This window comes from Carcharodon carcharias, chromosome 4, assembly GCF_017639515.1.
Source record: "Carcharodon carcharias isolate sCarCar2 chromosome 4, sCarCar2.pri, whole genome shotgun sequence".
Lineage (NCBI taxonomy): Eukaryota > Metazoa > Chordata > Chondrichthyes > Lamniformes > Lamnidae > Carcharodon > Carcharodon carcharias.
In genome coordinates this window covers 22,269,672-22,293,080 of record NC_054470.1, presented here as the reverse complement: position 1 = coordinate 22,293,080, position 23,409 = coordinate 22,269,672, and the positions used below count along the sequence as shown (strand labels likewise).

General features: G+C 44.5%; 1 protein-coding gene across 1 annotated transcript in view; it reads left to right on the top strand.

Moving 5' to 3' along the window:
• Positions 1–23,409, top strand: part of LOC121276720 (transient receptor potential cation channel subfamily M member 6-like) — a 195,206-nt gene that overhangs the window by 151,791 nt on the left and 20,006 nt on the right. Inside the window, exon 30 of the mRNA XM_041185268.1 lies at positions 6,580–6,606. Within this exon, the coding sequence (XP_041041202.1) occupies positions 6,580–6,606 (27 nt within the window). The remainder of the gene's footprint in view (positions 1–6,579; positions 6,607–23,409) is intronic.

Genomic DNA, 23,409 nt, shown 5'->3' with positions numbered 1-23,409 from the left:
ATACCTTAATGCCCCAGACACCACCATCACCATCCCTGGATATGCCCTGTCCCACCGGCAGGACAGACCCAGCAGAGGTGGTGGCACAGTGGTATACAGTCGGGAGGGAGTTGCCCTGGGAGTCCTAACATTGTCTCTGGACCCCATGATGTCTCATGGCATCAGTTCAAACATGGGTAAGGAAACCTTCTGCTGATTACCACATACCGCCCCCCTCAGCCGATGAATCAGTACTCCTCCATGTTGAACATCACTTGAAGGAAACACTGAGGGTGGCAAGGGCACAGAATGTTCTCTGGGTGGGGGACTTCAATGTCCATCGCCAAGAGTGGCTCAGTAGAATCACTAATGACCAAGCTGGCCAAATCCTAAATGACATAGCTGCTAGACTGGGTCTGCAGCAGGTGGTGAGGGAACCAACAAGAGGAAGAAACATATTTGACCTCATCCTCACTGACCTGCCTGCCACAGATTCATCTGTCCATGACAGTATCAGTAGGTGTGACCACCGCACCGTCCTTGTGGAGACGAATTCTGGCCTTTACATTGAGGATAACCTACATCGTGTTGTGTGGTAGTACCACAGTGCTAAATGGGATAGATTTCAAACAGATCTAGCAACTCAAGATTGGGCAATCATGAGGCACTGTGGGCCATCAGCAGCAGCAGCAGCATTGTACTCAACCACAATCTGTAACATCATGGCCTGGCATATCCCACACTCTACCATTACCATCAAGCCGGAGGATCAGCCCTGGATCAATGAAGAGTGCAGGAGGGCATGCCAGGAGTAGCAGCAGGCATTCCTAAACATGAGGTGTCAACCTGGTGAAGCTATAACAAAGGATGACTTGCATGCCAAATAGCATAAGCAGCAAGCAGCTGACAAAGCTAAACAATTCTACAACCAACGGATCAGATCTAAGCTCTGCAGTCCTGCCAAATTCAGTCGAGAATGGTGGTGGACAAATATACAACTCACTGATCGTGGAGGCTCCACAAATATCCAAATCCTCAATGATGGGGGAGTGCACATCAGTGCAAAAGATAAGGCTGAAGAATTTGCTACAGTCTTCAGCCAGAAGTGCCGAGTGGATTATCGATCTCAGCCTCCTCCAAAGGTCCCCAGCATCACGGATGCCAGTCTTCAGCCAATTTGATTCACTCCATGTGATATCAAGAAACAGCTGAAAGCATTGGATGCTGCAAAGGCTATGGGCCCTGACAATATTCCCGCAATAGTACTGAAGCCAAGCTGTTCTGGTACAGCTACAACAGTAGTATCCACCCGGCAATATGGAAAATTACCCAGGTATGTCCTGTACACAAAAAACAGAACAAATCCAATCCGGTCAATTACCACCCATCAGTCTACTCTCCATCATCAGTAAAGTGACGGAAGGAGTCATCAATAGTGCTAGCAAGCGGCACCTGCTTAGCAGTAATCTGCTCACTGAGCGCTCAGTTTGGCTTCCGCCAGGGCCACTCAGTCTCTGACCTCATTATAGCCATGGTTCAAACATGGACAAAAAAGTTGAACTCCAGAGGTGAGGTGAGAGTGACTGCCTTTGACATCAAGGCAGCATGTGATCAAATGTGGCATCAAGGAGCCCTAGCAAAACTGGAGTCAATGGGAATCGGGGGAAAACTCTCCGCTAGTTGGAGTCATACCTAGCACAAAGGAAGATGGTTGTGATTGTTGGAGGTCAAGTATCTCAGCTCCAGGACATCACTGCAAGAGTTCCTCAGGGCAGTGTCCTAGGCCCAACCGTCTTCAGCTGCTTCATCAATGACCTTCCCTCCATCATAAGGTCAGAAAGGGGGATATTCGCTGATGATCGCACAATGTTCAGCACCATTCACGACTCCTCAGATACTGAAGTAGTCCATGTCCAAATGCAGCAAGACCTGGACAATATCCAGGTTTGGGCTAACAAATGGCGAGTAACATTCACACGACCATCTCTAACAAGAGAGAAACTAACCATTACTCCTTGGAGTTCAATGGCATCACCATCACTGAACACCCCACTATCAACATCCTGGGGGTTACCATTGACCAGAAACTGATCTGGATAGCCATATAAATACTGAGGCTACAAGAGCAAGCTGGGAACCCTGTGGTGATTAACTCACCTCCTGACTCCCCAAAGCCTGTCCACCATCTGCAAGGCACAAATCAGGAGTGTGATGGAATACTCCCCACTTGCCTGGATGAGTGCAGCTCCTACAACACCCAAGAAGCTTGACACCATCCAGGACAAAGCAGTCCGCATCCACAAACATTCACTCCCTCCAGCACCGACGCATAGTGACAGCAGTGTATACTATCTACAAGATGCACTGCAGGATCTTACCAAGGCTCCCACGACAGCACGTTCCAGGCCCCTGACCGCTACCATGTTGAAAGGCAAGGGCAGCAGACATATAGGAACACCACCACCTGGAATTACTCCTCCAAGCCACTTACCATCCTGACTTGGAAATATATCACCTTTCCTTCACTGTTGCTGAGTCAAAATCCTGGAACGCACTCCCTAACAGCACTGTGGATATACCTACCCTACAGGGACTGCAATGGTTCAAGATGGTAGCTCATCACCACTGTCTCAAGAGCAATTAGGAATAGGCAATAAATGTTGGCCTGGACAGTGATACCCACATCCCATGAATGAATGAAAAACAGGAGACAGAGCCATTAGAGCTCATTAGTAAATGATGAGTCCAGTGGTACAGTATAGGCAGGCTGAAGAAGATGGGCTAGATCCAGAAGCTGAGAATATGCAATGATATCATTGCTGCAGCTGTTTCTATTACTTGAGGATAACATTGGTGGTTCTGCACCATCCAGACTTTCATAAGGAGAGTTGAGGAAGTTCTGCAGATGTGTGCCATTTTTTGTGATGATCTTGGCCTGTAGAACTCGGGTTGATTATGTGCTGCAGTCAGCTGAGGATCATGTTAAATCCTAGAACAAGAGGAATTGAAATTCTGTAATTGACCACAATTTTCCTGTTAACTCATGTTTAACTTATGTTGATTCTGAGTTTTAGAGTATGGTTGGTTAGCTAAGACAGTGTTGGGTTCCTACGACATGAAAAGAAACCTAATATTGTATGTTCAAAACTTTATTCTTAGTGTTTTTTTTTTCAAAAAATTAACTTTTTTGATGAACAATTAAGAAGGCTGCTACATAATCACAGGCTTGGCCCTTTGTCTGGGAGCTATCTCCAGGAGGTTCAAAGACGAAGGAGTTCTTTTGTCTGTTTCTGAATTGTCACACCTCATTATGCCTCGAAAGCTACTAATAGATTCATATTACACCTGGGACTGTTTAGACCAATTTCAAAGGGAACTACAGGGATGTCATTTGCATTTGATAAGCCCACCTTGCTATTAGAGTCGGTGGGTCTGCCAAGACAATGACTTCCTAAATGCCAGACCCTCAACATTGATGGTACCTCTTTCAACAACTAATGACTGGGACATTATCGGTCCTGAAATCAAAGCCAATCCTAAATGCTGGATAAACATCCCTTTTGAAGTCCTGGCGGAGAAGGAAGGTCACATGACCCAAGCCTCTGGCATTTTGGACAGTTTAATGTTACATCTTTGGGCTCCACAGCCAGGCTGCTGTCTTAACATCAACTGGACAGAACTCCAGCAGCCAGGCTAGGTAAGCAGTTTCAACTCCACAAAGCCTGCTTGATTTTAAAAGTCTCTGATCAATGCCTGCCAAGTGATCTAAGCACAGAAAAACCATTGTGTAGCAACTTTGTTCTTTTAAAGACTTTTGTATCATTTAACCAACCAGAATCTCATTGGAACTGAACCCCACCATGAAGGAAACAGCCTCTGGACACTGACTTTGGACTCCAATACTCATGTGACATTAATATTCATTTTTTTCTGTGGTTCTTGTACTGTAAAACTCCTTTTCTCTATCCCATCCCCCTCCACCTATACTGTGTGTGTGTATGCGGAGTGGGAAGTGGTGAACATGCCCTTTCCCTGGCTTTGAATGTGTAAAATAAACTAACCCTGTGAGTTAATCCTAACTCAAGTTTGCTGTGGATTGTTAATAAAATTGGATCACAAAAGCCAAGGGTTTGGAAAAACAGGCCATCACCTATTCTTTTAAAAACTGATTCAAAACACCTTCCATAATGGACAGGTGGTAAGGGGAAATCAGCACAGTTTGACAGTCTCTCTCTTTTCCTAACAATAGTATTTAGTGTTTGCATTGCTTGACTCTTACAGAGTAAAGATTCTTCTGTTTTAAGCCATGGAATCTTGTGGCTTCATTCCTTTAGTAAATAACAGGGATTTTGGAGTTCTTTTTTAAAAAAATGTCACTGGTCTCCTCTGAGATTGGAACAGTATTTATAGCCTGCAATAGTGTGAGTTTATCATTTCTACTCAATTCTTTATGCACTTCAGGGTGCGCAGAGTCCAAAATGAGCTGTTCTATCGTCCTTTCATCTGTGTCCTTAAATGTACATTTTCTGTCCGCATTTTTAAATTTTTTAATGAAATTGTCAAGAGGTTCACCTGATTCCTGCCTCAGGCCTTGAAATTCATATCGATAGACCCAATGATTTGACTTTGGCTGAAGTCTGGGTTTCAGCTGTCAGCTTCTCCCAGCTCCCAGCTATTAAACAAATTTAGCCATTTCTCTCCTGCCACAAAAATATGTAGCTGACCATTTCCTCTTCACTAACACCTTTTAAAAAGCCACTGAATGTCAGTCTGCACTTTTGTTTAAATTTCTCAAATGTCTCTATGATATCATCAGTCTCCCAATTCATCATGGACTGCTGCTGTGTCTTTATTGCTGTGGTGGTCATTTCACTCAATCTCTCTCTCTCTCTCTCTCTCTCTCTCTGATTTTGATTTTTCAATCTAATTCAACATTAAATTAATTTAAAATGTTTGGTTTTTTTTACTCACAGGTAACCGGCTGCCACCATGTTATGTCTTCTGGTTCCCATAAATTAGAAATAATCTCTATGGTAATGCTGGAGTTTCATTGACTAGTTCTTTCTATTCTCCATGTGACTGCTAGACAGGATAGACTGGTACATTGATACTCAGCACATAGCTACAGTTCATCAATAAATGTAGTACCCTGGGATATATATTCACGTAACAATTAGTTCCTAGCTCTTTACAAATAATATAACAATATAACAGTTTGTATTTGATTCCAACTCCAGGATACATTAACTGTAACATAATTGTGCTGTGAACTCCTTTTCACTAATATTGCAGGCTACAAATTAATTTGCCTTCATATTTGGGCATGGGGGTCTGTGATTTGTGACCTGCCTCGCACATTGAAAACAAAGTGGACAGGACATAAAGTCTGTGCACCAATTTCATTTCCATGATTGCGACATGACCACAAGTGACTTCTACCTTGCCCAGGACTCTGTTGTGCTGCCAGAGTTTTCTGAGCACAACAGGGACCAATTAAAATAATGAAGAGATCACGTAGACCAGGAAGCTTCTTCACCTATTTATGGGCACAGTCTCTATAATGGGAAATGTGGCGCTTTGCACTCCAGATTGCTGGATAATCACTTTGGAGCACTGAGAGAAAAATAGGCTGGCGCACCGGGTGAAAGATTTTTTATATTATTTTATTTGTTCATGGGATGTGGGTGTCATTGGCAAGGCCAACAGCATTTGTTGTCCATCCCTAATAGCCCTTGAAAAGGCAGTGGTGAGCCACCTTCTTGAAGCCAGTCCATGTGGTGTTAAGAAGTGAGTTCCATGATTTTGGCCCAGCAATGATGAAGGAACCAGCGATACATTTCCAAGTCAGTGTGGTGTGTGGCTTGGAGAGGAGCTTGCAGGTGGTGGTGTTCCTGTGCATCTGCTGCCCTTTTCCTTCTAGGTGGTAGAGATCGCTGATTTGGAAGGTGCTGTCGAAGGAGCCTTGGTGCGTTGCTGTATTGCATCTTGCAGATGGTATACACTGCTGCTACTGACCATTGGTGGTGGAGGGAGTGAATGTTTAAGGTGGAGGGTGGGCTGCTGTTCAAGTGGGCTGCTTTGTCCTGGATGGTGTCAAGCTTCGTGAGAGCTGCATTCTTCCAGGCAAGTGGAGAATATTTCATCACACTACCGACTTGCGCCTTGTGGACAGACTTTGGGAAACAGGAGGTGAGTGACTCACTGCAGAATTCCCAGCCTCTGAGGTGCTCTGGGAGCCACAGTATATTTATGGCTGGTCCAGTTAAGCAGGGTCAGTGGTGACCTGAAGGATGTTGATGATGGGGAATTGGGCTTCTCACTTTAGTGACTCTGCCCTGAATGCACTAGTCAGAGAGGTTGGGACCAGTAACGATCTATTCAGTGTAAGTTTTGCTTTCAGAGGCCAATTGTTTGCTCTGCAGTTTTGCTGGTGGCTTTTGTTGAAGGCCTCTGACCTCATGTAACGGCATGGGGGAGGGGAGTCATGAGCCATGTGCTTGTTGCCGAGCAACCGTCCTGTGTTATATTTGGAGACCTGAAGGTGATCGGTATTACTGACTTTCACAGGATGAAAACAGTGTGTAATGCCTGGATAGAGAGCATTCACCGAGATGAATTTCTTAGTGTGTTTGCACGCCAGCTGCCCTTGAAAGAGTGATAGCTCTTGGGGTTGCAGTATCTTTCCCCATTGGTATGCGTGACCTGGAGAGTCACATGCCTGATGCACGGTCACAATCAGGAAGCCCATTCTGGTGAACCCATGTGCCTTTTCTTTCCTATGGGAGAAGAAGTTGAAGCCCCCTCTTCCGTGCAATGCCTCTGTCTCCTCCCTGATGCTTCTATGCTTGGCAAACTGTAACATGTTGCTGGTGTTGCCTGGACCCATCTGGTAGGATCTGTTGCGTAGAATGTAAAGATGACAGTGATTGTCACCAACACAGGGAGGGACACTCTCACCCTGGGTCAAGTCCATGTTTTCATGAAGGAGGTGGTACAACTCCATCACTCCCTCCTGAATGAAGCATAGTCTCTTCAGGCACTGTTCCTGGCTCATTGTTACCCAGGGCATGTGCTCCCAGAAGGCCCTTTGTGGGTAGTGCCTTCTATGGAAAGCTCTCCTTCTCCTTTCTCTGCAAGGCGTTTCCTTGTAGCTGCTTCCTGCTCTGCATGTCCTACTCATGTTGCAGTGCAAGTGTCACTACAACTACTGCCCCTATATATATGCAAGGAAATATTATTTCCTGCCTTCCCATGGTCAGCAAAATTGTCCAAAATCCTCCAGCAACTCACCACAGTCTTCCACCAACTTTGAGCAAAAGTAAGTCAAAAGCACCTCAGATCCAACTTGTGGAGTGGCCTTTAAATATCCCCAGAACAGCTTCTATCTGCTTCATAATGATTATTGCTTCAGGAGTGATTATGGAAGATGCTCCCTGCACATTGTTGCTCAATTTTGATATCCTTAGTGTTGCATCAGCCCGTTCACGTCAATGATATCATGATAACACACTTTCAATAACAGGGGATGTACCAGCAAGTGCCACTCTGTTCATGCAACAAAACATCAAGTAGGCCTTCTTAGCACTGCTGGTAGTGCTGCACAAATGACTTTCACAGCCCATAACTGTAGTATAATATACAATTAAGTGTTTAGAAAGTGGGGACAGGAGAATCATTAAACATTAACTTGAAGTGGAGTTGCAAAGTGATATCCAATTGACTTGAGAATTTCTCCAATTAACACTACACTGGATGTACCTTTCATGTGGTGGCAGACTGAAATGGTGAGGAAATATTGCCTCCAAGGAATTCCACTCCACTTCTCTCCGGAGCCAGGTAAGCTTCTGGATTTATGCTGCCAATGCACAAAGCTGGGCTTTGCCACCAATACTATCCTTGCAATGTAATTACAGTGTCATCCATCCATTAGAATTCAGGTATGTAACAGAGGTTGAATATCAGTATATACACAATTATTCAGCTCATCTGAGCTTACTCAATGCACAACGTTCATATATAAGAGTAGATATTTTTTTTCTCCAAGTATCTTTTCATGGATTATATTTTCCTCCAGTTTCCTTCCCCATTTTACATGGGGGACTTGGATTTTTTTTTTGTTTTGAGTGGACTTTGGGAAGTTGACTTATATACAGGTCATCTTATATGTAAGTATATATGGTAAATGTATAACATGTGGTATATTGGATGCTTATTTGTTAAAGGCATGTTTATGGGAGCTCTTTCTTAGTGAGTTTCATGTCTAGACTGAGTTGGAAAAGTGTGGAGGAGGGGAATGAAATATTGGTAGGGGAAACTATCCCATCTGCAATCTCCAATTCATATGGATTATTAACCTTAGTTATGGCCAAGACCACATTTTTCTAACTTCTTTCTTGATCCTTGTACTATGTAAATAAAATTTTAATGGTGATAGATAAGATTTTTTTTTTCCTGCTCAGGCATTAGTATCTCAATTGTACTTCACCAAGCTTTGATCCAGGATAAAATGTAGCTCGCAATGTGTGGAGATCTACAACACCAAAATCCTTGTCTCTGTGCTTTGCTTTAGCAGGTTATGAAGCAATCGGTTGTTCAAACCAAAATGTTCATGATCAGGATGCCAACACCATATCAAAGCCATGCAGTGATACTTTACGGACACCATTTGAGGTGATGTATTGTTGTATATGGATGATTTAAATTAGTTGGTTAGACAGCTAGTGTGTGGATCCAATTAATGCCAACAGCATGGTGTTCAATCCTGTTTTGGCTGAGGCAGTCTGGGGCCTATCTCTTCACCCTGCCATAGTAACAAATGATTTGGTGAATAATTTCCAAGGACCCTGCCTTCAGGTAGAGAACAGAAGAAGATCATTGTCCATATTTGACTGAATATCAAACCACATGATTTAATGTGGACAGAATAGGTTTGCAGCTTTAGAATTTATTTTATTTGCATTAAAAAGCAGTAAACAAGAATCATCTTAGAAGTGTATACTTCAAATAATATGCAAGTGTTATGTACAGCAGGTAAAAACACTGGAGAAAATAAAGTGTTGGGTTTTGTTTACTTCTTAACCTGAATAATAGCACAGAAGTGAAAAAAAAAGGTTCATTTTACAGCACGGGGCTGGAAATGGCCTGGATTTTGTGATTTGTAGCAAAGGAAAAGCGCTTGCCATTCATCCCACCGACAGTTGGCCACAAGGTTTTCTCATGCATTTGAGTGAATACTCACTCTAGTCCTGTGTATGATCCAGTGCTGTGCCCTCTACAGGGTTTCCACGGTATTTGTGAGCTGGACAAGAAATGGGGAGTGTCTTCAACTACTAGAAGAATCCTCACTAAGCTAGGTAGAGGCAAACAAGGATGTCTAAAGCAGAAAATATAAATGAGATTTCAAGCATGTTCAAAAAGTGAAATAGAAGTTGCAAAAGACAGAAGGTGTTTCAAGAGAGAGAGATAAAAGCTACAGCCAGATAAAGTAAGATTTAAAAAAAAATCTACACCTATTAACTCCTGAAGTAATGAGACTCCACTTGGAGTTGTGGGAGTGTGCTAATTTCCTCTCCCAGTTCACTCTTTCCCCCAGTCCCCAATTTCCCACATAACAGCTATGAGTATTTTAAAAAATGAATCTTTTCACCTTTGGGTATACAAGCTCCATTTTTGCCCTGGACGGACCTATTCCCGGTGGGGCCTACTTCAGCCTATCAGAGTCTTTATGGATGTCACCCTTAGCGTATTGGCCTCCAAACCTGCTCTGAGTTCCCGTGAAGCTGAAGACCCAGGAACTTATGCCTCCTGCACATCAGTGGCCATGCTGGAGGAGGGTGGAGGCTTTGTCCTTCAAAAAGCCACTGGAAACTCCTGTGCATGTCCACAATGAAGTGTATTTGGATCCAAGCAGAATTTACGACTATTTCACAGGAGTTATGGCAGAATTCTGCAGGGATAACCAAGGAATTTGAATCCCCTCATTTTCAGTTGTGAACAAAAGGTCAGTGCAAGTAGATTCTGCATCTAAACAGTTAAATATCATTTGGGAAACAAGACCATGTGTGAGTTATCAGGTAGTAAGGCAACTAACAGCAATTATCTGCCATATTTGGAAGCATATACAAAAAGAAAGTTCCACATATTCTGGTGACAGCTTCTTGTTCATGAGGAAAATCTTTCTGACTTTATTAGGAGTTTTGGCCTGAATCTATTGGGCAGAATTTTGCCGTCAGCAAGCAGGAGGCGGGGCCCACTCGCCGACACGTGAAATGACGCGGGATGAGGTCGGGCAGAAGCTCCGATGTCATCCTGCCCCATTTAAATTTTCAGGAAGGTGGGCCCGGAGCAAAATCGGCTGCGGCCCCGCCAACTTGTCAATGGCCAATTGAGGCTATTGGCAGGATCATTTAAGCAATTAAAGGACCTGCCCGTCCAAACTCAAGGTTGATGGGCAGGCCAGGAGCCCCGGCGGCAACTAGAAAAAACATGAAACCTCATGCAGGGTTTTCAAAATTATAATAAAGCTATTATGTAAATTATGAACATGTATCATCTCATGTGACATTGTCACATGAGGGGGAGATGTTAGGGAATTTTTTTTCTATTTCTAACATTTTTCAAAGTGTCAGTGACCTCCCTGAGGCTGCACTTAGCCTCAGGGAGATGTGCGCTCTTTCGTGCGCATGTGTGAAAGAGCGCACTCTTGCTTTTGCGGAATCCTACCCCCCCCCCTCCCTGCCCACACAGGAAACGCATAGCACTTCCCGCCGGGTGTCGATTGGGCGAGCCATAATTGGCTTGCCCAAGTAAAATTGCGGCAGGGCCCGCTTCTCCGGCGGGGATCAGCTCCCCGGAGATTGGGTCGGGTCCACCCGCCCGACAGGCAGAAAATTCTGCCCATTAGGTAGTTTGTGAGACAAGACAAAAGTTTCCCACATAAAACTATTGCTGCTGAAAATCTGAAATAAAAATTGAAAATAATGGAAATGTTCAGCAGTTCAGGCAGCATCTGCGGAGAAAAAAAAGACAGAGTTAACGTTTCAGGTCGATGACTTTTCATCAGAAGCCAGTTTGGTGTCCTGATAAAAGATCACAGACCTGAAATATTAACTCTATTTCTCTCTCCACAGGAGATGCTTGACCTTCTGAGTACCTACAGCATTTTCTGATTTAATACACAACATTTCTGAATCTTGCTATTTTATTTTACTGTGCTGACGGATTTCTGGGATGGCTGCCTCCCTTAGTTAGTACTCGGTGCTGTATAAACTGATTTATCCACTATAAGTTCTGAGCAGTAAAGGTTAACAGACTTTAAAAAAGACTTTATGATGTATAAAACAAAATTAATAGAATATTTCTCAATTTTCAGGATCTGACTAAAGGTTCACTTTTGTCAAGTAGAAGTAACCTAAGTAGGAAATCTTCGTAAGTATTTCAATAGTTTTCTTAATTGTCAGCCCACTTTTTATAGATAAGGCAAGAATTACTTTGTCTTTTGATGTGGTAATATGATACCGTTATCCCTCTGGAGAATTCTGAATTTCCACCTACCAGACTACACTAACCAGCACTGCACATCAACAGTCACTGCTCTCTAATACTTTACTCACAACAAGACTGGTCTTCAAGACAGATTCATTGTATGAACTGATTTGAAATGTTTTCATGTGTTTAGGTACCATATCAATAGTCCATTAAAAAAAATACAAAATGGAGAAATGGCAGCAAATTGCCAAACATAACTTAAAAGCTACATTTTTAATGTAAACATCAGTCTTTTCTTTTCCATACCATAGTCAGTGGTAGGATCATAAATGTAGATATCTGCTGCCACTAATGCCAGTTTAAGGGACTTGTGGGTACATGCTATTCTGGTTTTCTCTGTTGCTGTTGTAGTTGAATGTCTCCCATCTATAGCTTCCTGGCTTGTTAGCATAAGGATCTGGATTATAAGTGGCAATACTGTTAGTTACAAACCAATTTAAATAGAGATGGTAAGCATTTAAAATAAAATATTTGGTGTTTGATTGGGTAACTGAAGATCTAGTTAAAAAGTACTAGTTATGTGTTATGATATTTTTCCCCCTTATTTCTGGAGACATTGACTCATGCTGAAGTATTGCTCCACACATGCTAGGCAGTATTCTGGTATATCAATTGAGCACCTGTTCTTTATATATAAGCCAAGACAGTGAAGGCAGAATTTTACCAGGGCCAGTAAAATATATATGGGACCTTATTCTGCTGCTGGGGAACTATTCCAGTGCCGACTGTGAGATAGATTGGCCACCCACCTCCTTGGAGCGGGCCAATTTGCACCATTAAAGGCGTCCTTAAGAACCATTTTACAAGGCTGCTGGCATTTTGCCAATGGTGAGGCATGCCCCAGGAGGCCATCAGCTTGATAGAGGAGGCCTCCATGTGGAGTTTGGGGAGTGAGGGGGGCACCAGAGCTCCACAGCCCAGAGAGGGAACTATTGGGGAAGGAAAGGGAGCCCCAGCGGCCCTAACTATTCCTCCCAGGGGAGGTTTGCTCTGACCCTCGACCTCTGAATTTTTAATTTTTAAGTGGCCTACCTGGAGGCACACTGAGGTCTGCCTCAGCAGCGTCAAACTCTCATAGTAGCACTCCTGTGGCATCAGGGAGCCCTACCAAATCTGATGTCAATGGGAACCAGAGGAAAAACTCTCTACTGGTTGGAGTCATACCTAGCACAAGATGGTTGTGGTTGTTGGAGGTCAATCATCTCAGCTCCAGGACATCACTGCAGGAGTTCCTCAGGGTAGTGTCCTTGGCCCAACCACCTTCAGCTGCTTCATCAATGACCTTCCTTCCATCATAAGGTCAGAAATGGAGATGATGCACAATGTTCAGCACCATTCATGACCCCTCAGAGACTGAAGCAGTCCATGCCCATTTGCTACAGGACCTGGGCAATGTTCTGTCTTGGGCTGATAAGGAGAACGTAACATTCAGACCACACAAGCGTCAGGCAATGACCATCTCCAACAAGGGAGAATCTAATCATCTCCCCTTGACATTCAATGGCATTACCATTTCCAAATCCCCAGCTATCAACATCCTGGGAGTTACCATTGACCAGAAACTGAACTGGGCCAGTCATATAAATACCATGGCTACACGAGCATGTCAGAGGCTGGGAATTCTGCAGAGGGTAACTCACCTCCTGGCTCCCCAAAGCCTAGCCACCATCTACAGGGCACAAGGCAGTAGTGTGATGGAATACTCTCCATTTGCCTGGATGAGTGCAGATCTAACAACACTCAAGAAGTTTGACACCATTCAGGCCAAAGCAGCCTGCTTGATTGGCACTCCATCCACCACCTTAAATATTCACTCCCTTCAACACCAACACACAGGGGCAGCAGTGTGCACCATTTATAAGATGCACTGCAGCAACTCACCAAGGCTCCTTCGACAACACCTTCCAAGCCCACGACCTCTACCACCTAGAAGGAAAAGGGCAGCAGATTCATGGGAACACCACCACCTGCAAGATCCCCTCCAAGCCATGCACTTCCCTGACTTGGAACTATATTGTTCCTTCATCATCCCTGGGGCAAAATCCTGGAACTCACTTCCTAACTGCACTGTGGGTGTACCTACATCAGATGGACTGCAGTGGTTCAAGAAGGTGGCTCACCATCACCTTCTCAAGGACAATTAGGGATTGGCATTAAATGCTGGCCTAGCCAGTGATGCCCACATCCTGTGAATGAATGAATAAAAAAAAGTGCTGATTGAATGGCAATTTCATGCTGGGGCTGTGTCCCTAGTTGTTAGGTTGAAGCTAGATTTCACAACATCATCACCTAGCCATATTACCAAAGGACCAAAGTCATCTCCCTTCATTGGAGAGAAAGAGAATCTTGGCTACTTGTAGCTTGAGGGGTGCCACTGAAAGGCAAAGAGGCAGCACCTCTGTGAAATACCACAGCTGGAATGGGGATTGAACCTACACAATTAGCATCATTCTGCATCACACTCTAGCCATCTAAGCTAACCAACCTCCCAGAGTTTACATAAGGTCCTTACAACCAGAGGGAACTTCCACCTTAAAAGTCTGATCGGCATTTAAAAGCCATGTCCAGAGGCATGTGTCAGCTTAAATGTTGCTTCTAATCTCTATAGTTGTGGCTCACTCTGTCAGCTGTGGCTCAGTTAGTAGTATGCTCGCCTCTGAATCACAAGGTTTGGTTTCAAACCGCACTCCATGGCTTGAACACAAAATTCATGGCTGACACTCATGTGCAGTAGTGAGGGAGGTGCTGTCTTTTGGATAGGCATGTTAAACTGAGGTCCACTTTGGGTGATATAAAAGATCCTATGGCACTATATCGAAGAAGAGCAGGGGAGTTATTCCTGGTGTCCTGGGTAATATTTATCCCTCCATAAATATGACAAAAAACAGATTATCTGGCCATTCTCACATTGGTGTTTGTTGAAGTTTGCTCTATGTAAATTAGCCACGGTGTTTCCTATGTTACAACAGTGACTACACTTTAAAAAGTACTTCATTGATGTAAAGCATTTTGAGATGGCTGGTGTTTGTGAAAAGCACTTTATAGATGCACGTCTTTCTTTATACGGTGGTAATATTTTTTAAAAGAGGTGAATAGTGGCAATGAAGAGAAGTAGGATTTAAAGGAGTGGCATGCCTTACCAGTGACTGATGAAATCAGAATCTTATTGTGGTGTTGGGTGTCTTGCCTGCCTGCTGGAGAGCTGGTGAGAGACCCACGGTGCCTCTTTTCAGGAAGATCTGCTGAACCACATGCCAATCAGGCAGTGGCAAGGTCACCACTTGGAATCAAGACCATGGGGACGGAAGTCCCACCTAACAAGAGCTGCCAGCCATTTAGAGATCAGCAGCTCTTGCGCTCAGCAAAAGGGGGCCATGGTAACTGCTAGAAGGACATCCCCTCCCAAGTTCCAGGATCCAGGTTATAGGTAAGTATTGGTGGGTGGAGGGGTTTTCGTGGTGTGGGGATCATGGGGAGAGAGCACAGGAGAATTGGAAGCAAGGACAGGGGGGCTGGCTGTTAGTGCCCTCCCCCCCGCCCCCTTCTTGATGTCAATCCCATGATCAGGCACTGATTACCTTTGATTGAGGGACCCTCCGGCACTAAACCAACCCCACCCCGATTGAAGGGCCTCAATTGGCAGCAGGGTGGGAAGGTCGACCATGGACCTTCCCACCCAGAACCTAATTCTGTTGGAGGTAGAAAGGCGACAGGGTTCTTGTATGCCACCATCCTGCCTGATTAAATGTCCTTCCTACCTTCAAGCTCAACACCAGAGAAAGCAAAAGATTCTGCCCTCTCCCTACCCCTCAGGGCTGTAAATCAGTAAGTGTTGAATGTTTGGAATAGTAAACAGGTAAAGACATTGGAGTTATTCAAAAAGTGTACTATGTGTTTCAATGGAGAGTTATTATGGTGAAGGGATAGAATGTTGGAATTTAAGTTCAGGTCATGGTTGAACTAAACACCAAAGTAAATGTCCCATTTAATTCAGTCTGAGTGAGCAGCCAGGCACAGGGAGGAGTCAAGAAATTTGATTGGAAGCCAAATAAGTTGGTTGCAGTTGGAATAATACACATAATAATCCACAACTTGATGTTAGATGAACAATCTGGCAACACATATAGCCATGGCATTGAGGCTGGCGACAGAAAAATGGAGCTGGTTATTATCAGCCATGATCTTATTAAGTGGTGGATTAGGCTCGAGAGGCCATATAGCCTACCTACATCAGCTCCTATTTCTTATGTTCTTATCAGTATTTATGAGTATCAATTCTATGTCTACGGGCGATAACGTTGAGGGTAATTTATAAACAAAGAATAGGATGATCCACGGGGCACTCCTGAGGTTACAGTGGGGTAAGTAGGAGTGGAACCAAGCGATGCCGCTCCTGGAGGACAGATAGTGTGGTGGTTGGTTATTTTGAATGATGCAGAGAGGGCAAAGATGACAAAGCTGTATGGTATCAATCATTGTTGACTTTCACGAGGGCAATCTTGGTCAGAATAGTCATGGGTGGCATTTGTGAGGATTATAATGATGACAGTGGTGTGAAGTGGAGTGAAGGGAAACTATAATATCTGCAAGCATTCCATCAGGAAAATAAGCCACCAAGAGGCACCTGCTGTACAATTCCCAAGTATTGCAGGTGCACACTATTACAGCAGCAGTTTCCTTTGGTGTAAGTCACTGGCATCTGCTGTGTTCCCTGTTTACACAAAACATTTGATTTGTAGCACTGTTTAAACTGATACAATGTTTTATCGGATCTTTAATCTCAGTGCTGTGCACTCACCAATTCACAGAGGTGACTACAACTAAAGCAATTTTATACTGAAATGTTTGCCACAACAGATTGCAGGACAGATCTATTTAGGGCAGACCTATTCTTGATGTGATCATTCAGATAGTCAACTACAAATAAAGTTTAATCACAAGCTGAATTGCAGAGTGAGCAGGATCCATCACAAGCTCAGTTATATTGGAGCAGACGGACCATCAATTGTTTTAGTTGATTTTGGCAACGAATGGTCTATAAATGTATTTTCTGATAAAAGCTGATGCTATGCAGGCATAGTCTGGAAGTCTAAGGAGGTGGTTCACCTGTCATTATAATGTTTTCACATTTTTGCTTTGGTTATTACTGTTAATAATGAGGTGAGATTAAATCAGAATCAATCATAAAACACAGGAAAAGGTATACAAAAAGCAGGACAAATCCAACCGGGTCAATTACCGCCCCATCAGTCTACTTTCCATCATCAGTAAAGCAACAGAAGGGGTCATCAACAGTGCTCTCAAGCGGCATTTGCTTAGCAATAACCTGCTCACTGATGTGCCGTTTGGGTTCCGCCAGAATCACATCCTCTGACCTCATTACAGCTTTGGTTCAAACTTGGACAAAAGAGCTGAACTCCAGTGGTGGGGTGAGGGTGACTGCCCTTGACAGCAAGGCAGCATTTGACAGAGTGTGGAATCAAGGAGCCCTAGCAAAACTGGAATCAATGGGAATCAGAGGTAAAAATTCTCGACTGATTGGAGTCATACCTAGCACAAAGGAAGATGGTTGTGATTATTGGAGTTCAATCATCTCAGCTCTAGGACATCACTGCAGGAGTTTCTCAGGATAGTGTCCTTGGCCTAATCATCTTCAGCTGCTTCATCAATGACCTTCCTTCCATCAAAAGATCAGAAGTGGGTATGTTCGCTGATGATTACACAATGTTCAGCACCTTTCGTGACTCCTCAGATACTGAAGCAGTCCATGTCCAAATGCAACAAGACCTGGATAATATCCAGGATTGGGCTGACAAATGGCAAATACAACTCATGCCACACAAGTTCCAGGCAATGGCCACCTCCAACAAGAGAGAATCTAACCATCGCCCCTAGACATTCAATGGCATTACCATTGCCAAATCCTCCACTATCAACATTCTGGGGGTTACCATTGACCAGAAACTGAACTGGACTAGCCAAATAGATACTATGGCTACAAGAGCAGGTCAGAGGCTAGGAATCCTGTGGTGATTAACTCACCCCTTGACTCCCCAAAGCCTGTCCACCATCTACAAGGCACATGTCAGGAGTGTGATGGAATACTCTCCACCTGCCTGGATGAGTACAGCTGCAACAACACTCAAGAAGCTTGACACCATCTAGGACAAAGCAGTCCACTTGATTGGCACCACATCCACAAACATTCACTCCCTCCACTACCAACAAGCATTAGCAGCAGTGTGTACCACCTACAAGATGCACTGCAGAAACTCATCAAGGCTCCTTAGACAGCACCCTCCAAACCCATGACCACTAGCACCAAGAAGGATAAGGGCAGCAGATACATGGGAACACCACCACCTGATGTTCCCCTCCAAGCCATTCACATTCCTGACTTAGAAATATATCACCATTCCTTCACTGTTGCTGGGTCAAAATCCTGGAACTCCCTTCCTAACAGCACTATGGGTGTGTCTACAACATAGGGACTGCAGTGGTTCAAGAAGGCAGCTCACCACCACCTTCTCAAGGGCAATTAGGGATGGGCAATAAATGCTGGCCTAGCCAGTGATGCCCACATGCTGTAAATTAGTTTTAAAAAATTGACGTATCGCACCTGTGTTGGCTTTCTGAAAGAGTTATCCAGTGAGTCCCACTCTGCTATTCTTTCCCCATCGCCCTGCAAGATGTTCTTTTTAGTTAAGGATCAAGTTCCCTTTTGAATATCACCACATTCGCAATCCTTTCTGGTAATGCCTTTTTCTGGCAGTGCCCTTCCTCAATTTTCAGCCTGACTCAGTGTCTCAGGACATGACTGTGCTGCATTCAGTGTTATTATGGCCTGAAAATTCCTTGGGCTGCCACCCCGTTAGTTTTCCAGAGCTGTAGTGGAAACTGTCTTTTATGTGGCTTCTACCATATCACACACACAGGGCGGAATCTAGTGGAGGTAACGGGGTCTCAGCTACCAGCCTCCAGTCAACAAAAGCCCCTGTGTCACCACTTTTTGAGAAGACTCGCTGCATCTTGTGCCAATCAGGCACTTGAAAAGACGGAAGTGGGCCTTTCCATAGAATCAAGAACCCTGGGGGTGGAAGGCACACCTGCTGAGAGCAGGTAGCCAATCAGAGGAGAGGACATATAGTGGCTGCCACCAGTACTACACTCACTCAAGGCCTCAAGTTGAGGACCAGGGCACAGGTGGGTGATGGTGGGAGGGAGTTGGTGTTGAGGGGTTTTGGCAGCTAGGGCAAGGTGACTTTCAACGGGGTCCCTGCTTCCTGATGCTGGGTCTCGTAATCAGGCTCTGAGTGCCTTTGAATAAGGTCCCTATCCCATGCCCACCCCACCACCTGCAATGGTGCTAGAGGCAAGGTACTAGCATGGATAGAAGAATAGCTGTCTGGCAGGAGGCAGAGAGTGGGGATAAGGGGGGTCCTTCTCAGGATGGCGGCCAGTGACTAGTGGAGTTCCGCAGGGGTCTGTGTTGGGACCGCAACTTTTCACTTTATACATTAATGATCTAGATGAAGGAACTGAGGGCATCCAGGCTAAGTTTGCAGATGATACAAAGATAGGTGAAGGGACAGGTAATATTGAGGAGGCGGGGAGGCTGCATAAGGATTTGGACAGATTAGGAGAATGGGCAAAGAAGTGGCAGATGGAATATAATGTGGGGAAGTGTGAGATCATGCACTTTGGTAGGAAGAATAGAGGCATGGACTATTTTCTAAATGGGGAGAGAATTCAGAAATCTGGAGTGCAAAGGGACTTGGGAGTGCTAGTCCAGGATTCTCTTAAGGTTAACTTGCAAGTTGAGCCGGTGGTTAGGAAGCCAAATGCAATGTTGACATTTATTTCGAGACGACTAGAATATAAAAGCAGGGATGTGCTTCTGAGGCTTTATAAGGATCTGGTCAGACCACATTTAGAATATTGTGAGCAATTTTTGGCCCTGTATCTCAGGAAGGATGTGCTGGCCCTGGAGAGCATCCAGAGGAGGTTCACGAGAATGATCCCAGGAATGAAAGGCTTAACATATGAGGAACATTTGAGGACTCTGTGTCTAAACTCGATGGAGTTTAGAAGGATGAGGGGGCTTCTGATTGAAACTTCCAGAATACTGAAAGGCCTGGATAGAGTGGACATGGGGAAGATGTTTCCATTAGTAGGAGAGACTAGGACCCGAGGGCACAGCCTCAGAGTAAAGGGAAGACCTTTTAGAACAGAGATGAGAAGAAACTTCTTTAGCCAGAGATTGTTGAATCTATGGAATTCATTGCCACAGAAGGCTGTAGAGGCCAGGTCATTGAGTGTATTTAAGACCGAGATAGATAGGTTCTTGATTGGTAAGGGGATCAAAGGTTACGGAGAGAAGGCGGGAGAATGGGGTTGAGAAACTTATCAGCCATGATTGAATGGCGGAGCAGACTCGATGGGCTGAATGGCCTAATTTCTGCTCCTATGTTTTATGGCCTTATGGGAGTTGATAAGAAAACACATCAGGTTATTACAACTTAAGGGTCTCAATTGAAGGTGGGGCAGCAAGGCTGTGCCTGGTATTACGGACAGGGGAGGGAGGCAAAACTGAACTTCTTTATTTTCTCGCCATCTGCCCAGAGCAGAGGTGTTTTAATTTTTGAAATAGGGTGTGGCCTGTTTCCCAAAACCCTCTGTTTGTGAGGTCAATTTTTAAAGTGACTTGCAACAAACTCTCTTTAGGGTTAAACTAGTTCTGTTGAAGGGTCATGAGGACTTGAACCGTCAACTTTGTTCTTCTCTGCCGATGCTGCCAGACCTGCTGAGTTTTTCCGGGTAATTCTGTTTTTGTCTCTTTAGGGTTAAACCAGAGGTATAGTTTTTTCACACATTCAAACCTGGGGAATAGTCACAACTTCATAGAGACACACACAAGCAAACAATAAGAGGATAGGAAAGAGGAGTTTTCACAACTATGAATAGCTTAAAGAAAAAGCACCCCAGATGTGGATATCAGTTCACATGATTACCAAAGTCCAGAAGGTCAGAGTCCAGTGAGGAGTTACAGTTCAGCTAGATGAAGCAGAATTTCTTTAAGTTGATGGTGACAGAGCGATATGCGGTTGATATACAGAGAAGTGGTCTGCTTGGCAGGGGTTGGCAGGAAACTTCCAAGGAGGCTCAGGCTTGATGCAGTCTGTTGGTCAGCCTGGAGTCCTGCTTTGATGTCCTCACAATGAGAGGTGTGAGATTCCACAAGGATGAGAGTCCAGCTTTTATCCTGTAACTGCTGTTGGAAATTTCCAGAAACTGTAGCCAACTAGTGAATCATGTGACCTGTAGCAGCCATCTTTTGGTCCAACAAGGTCCACCTTTTTAAATAAGCAAAAGAGAAAGGTTTGATTTAACAGTTTATGATCGCTTTCATGTCTTAGGGACATTACACTGGGCTTTCCCACCCCAGAGTTAATTGGTTTAGGGGCAGGGTCTCCACCCCTACCCTCCTGTCTAAATGCTCCCCCACTACCAAACTTGTCAAAGAGGGGAGAGGGTACAAGATTCTTCCCAGAGTGAGAACAGCTTGATGTAATCTCATGGCTTGTGATACTTTTAGTATCTCATGGTCTGATGTTACTTGCAATGTTTCAGGGTGTCTCTTTGTAATGGTACTTGCAATCTCAGAATGTGGCAGTAGTCTTGAGGTGTTACAGCATGGTGTTACTGTCAGTATATCAGGGTATGAAATGAGACAATACTCAGTAATTAGCCAAAGTTCACAAAGGGCCATCTCCATTAGAGTGGGACAGTTGGTTATATATGGCTTGAGGGGCAGCACTCTGCAAGCATTGGGCAAGGCAAGGGTGCAGGTCTGCATGATCTACCACAGCCAGTTTGGGGATTGTTTGGTGCCATTCTGCATCACATTCTAGCCACCTAGCTAACGGAGGTATCAGACCCCTATATACTCAAAGGCATTCTGAAAGCACTTATCTTATAGACCATAAAGAGCTCTAAAAGGTTTTCCAAATATGAGGATCATAATAGACATGTAAGTTGTTGATGTACTTTCAGCATTTCAGTGTGTGACTATGTGCTATTCCTTCCACTCTTTACAGGTCAAATTCATGTGTTATTGATGGTAAGTTGGCCAAGGCCTTTTGAATGTTTAAAGGTATATATACTTAAAGTGAATCTCACTTATGTAATTTTTATACTAATGATTGAGGATAGTGATTTGTTGTTGAATATTTTACTCAACATTACAGGTAGTTGTGTGTCAAACTGGAAAATCATTTCTTCTGAAAACAAGACCCAAGTAAGATTGTGTGACAGACTGGCCTGTAACTTTCATGCTCCTCAGTGTTGGATTTGGGGGGGTACCCCAAAGATGCACTGGGGAATCCCTCTGGCAAGTTCCCAGATAAGGGTTTGCACAGCAATTACCCAGAAGCGCACACATCCTCTGGACAATTGTGCTGCACTGGGAACCATCTGAAAATGCGATTGCAAACTTCGGATAGTTCCGTCCAGGTTATACCAATTGTTACTCAGAAAAAGTTAGAAGAATTAAAACCTCTTCTAACTTCTGAGTAACTATTGTAAAGACCCAGTCTGATCTCACAGGACTCCCCCACAATCCCGGCTCCCACCACCCCTACCTCCTCATCCTCTACTCCCCACCGAACTCCAACAATCCCACCCCAACCTCCAATAACCCCCAGCCTCCTGAACACTGACATCCCCCATCCCCCCGAACTCCGACACCCTCTCTCCCCCCAAACTCCAACGCCCTCACCTGAACACCCAGTCCCCATCTCACCTGACCACTGACATAACTCCGGACCACTGACCCACTGTCCTAGACTGCCCTCGGACACGGACACGGACACACCCACCCCCAGACACCCCAACCCCCCCAAATCCTATCCAGTTACCTTAGACACTTACCTTCTCCCTGGCCTGCCAATTTCCTGGGCCCTTTAAACTTACCTGCTTTACGGCAGCAAGTGCTGGAAAAAAGGGGGCGTGGCCTCATTGAATTCGCTGGAGCTAGACTTCGCTGGGGCCTGTGAGGAGTCTTTCAATGCAGGCCCCCAGCAGCTCCGGCGAATGAAAGTGGCAACATAATTCTCAAGACCAGGTAAGTAAGTATTTGTATATTCTAATTGCTGCAGGCCAGCACTTTCTGACGCTGGTCGGAGGTTCCGGCCCACTGTCTCTAACGTGTCTGACTACATTACAGCTCCTTCATCTGCAAACCAGTTCAGCAATCAGGCAAAATAGTCAGTTCCCCTCCCCTGGATTGAGTAGGATAACTATTTGAACACAGGACATGTTGCCCTCTCCCTAACTTTAGCCCAAGCTGCTCATGTGCCAACTCATCTAATTTTCCCAAGAAGCAATATGATTTTAAAATGTTTGTCATTTCTGGTCAAAATCACCCTTATCACTGAATTACCTCATCAGGCGCATCACTAAAGAGGAGGTGGAATTCCTCCTTCAGACCTCCAGAGGAAGCCTCGGGGCTCCCTCTCCATGGGCTCCCCATTATAGCCAAACCTTCCCCTGCACCAGTCATTGCTAGAACCAAACCTTCCCCTGCACCAGTCACTGCTAGAACCAACCCCCCACCCAACCACCACTCCCTACCCCACCCCACCACCCCCCTTTTCAGTTAACTGCTGGGAATTGTTCCCATAGCTTGCACGCACCATACCCATCCACCACTTTAAAATTGGGTCTGATGTGTCAATTGCAAAGAAGATCTTGATATATGCTGTTCCACTAGGAGGTGCTACAGTAATGTTAACAACTGGAATCCATTAAAGGGTGAAGAGACGAATAACATTTATTTAGCAAAACAAATAAATTTAAGATTTTTTTAAAAAACCAAAGAATAAT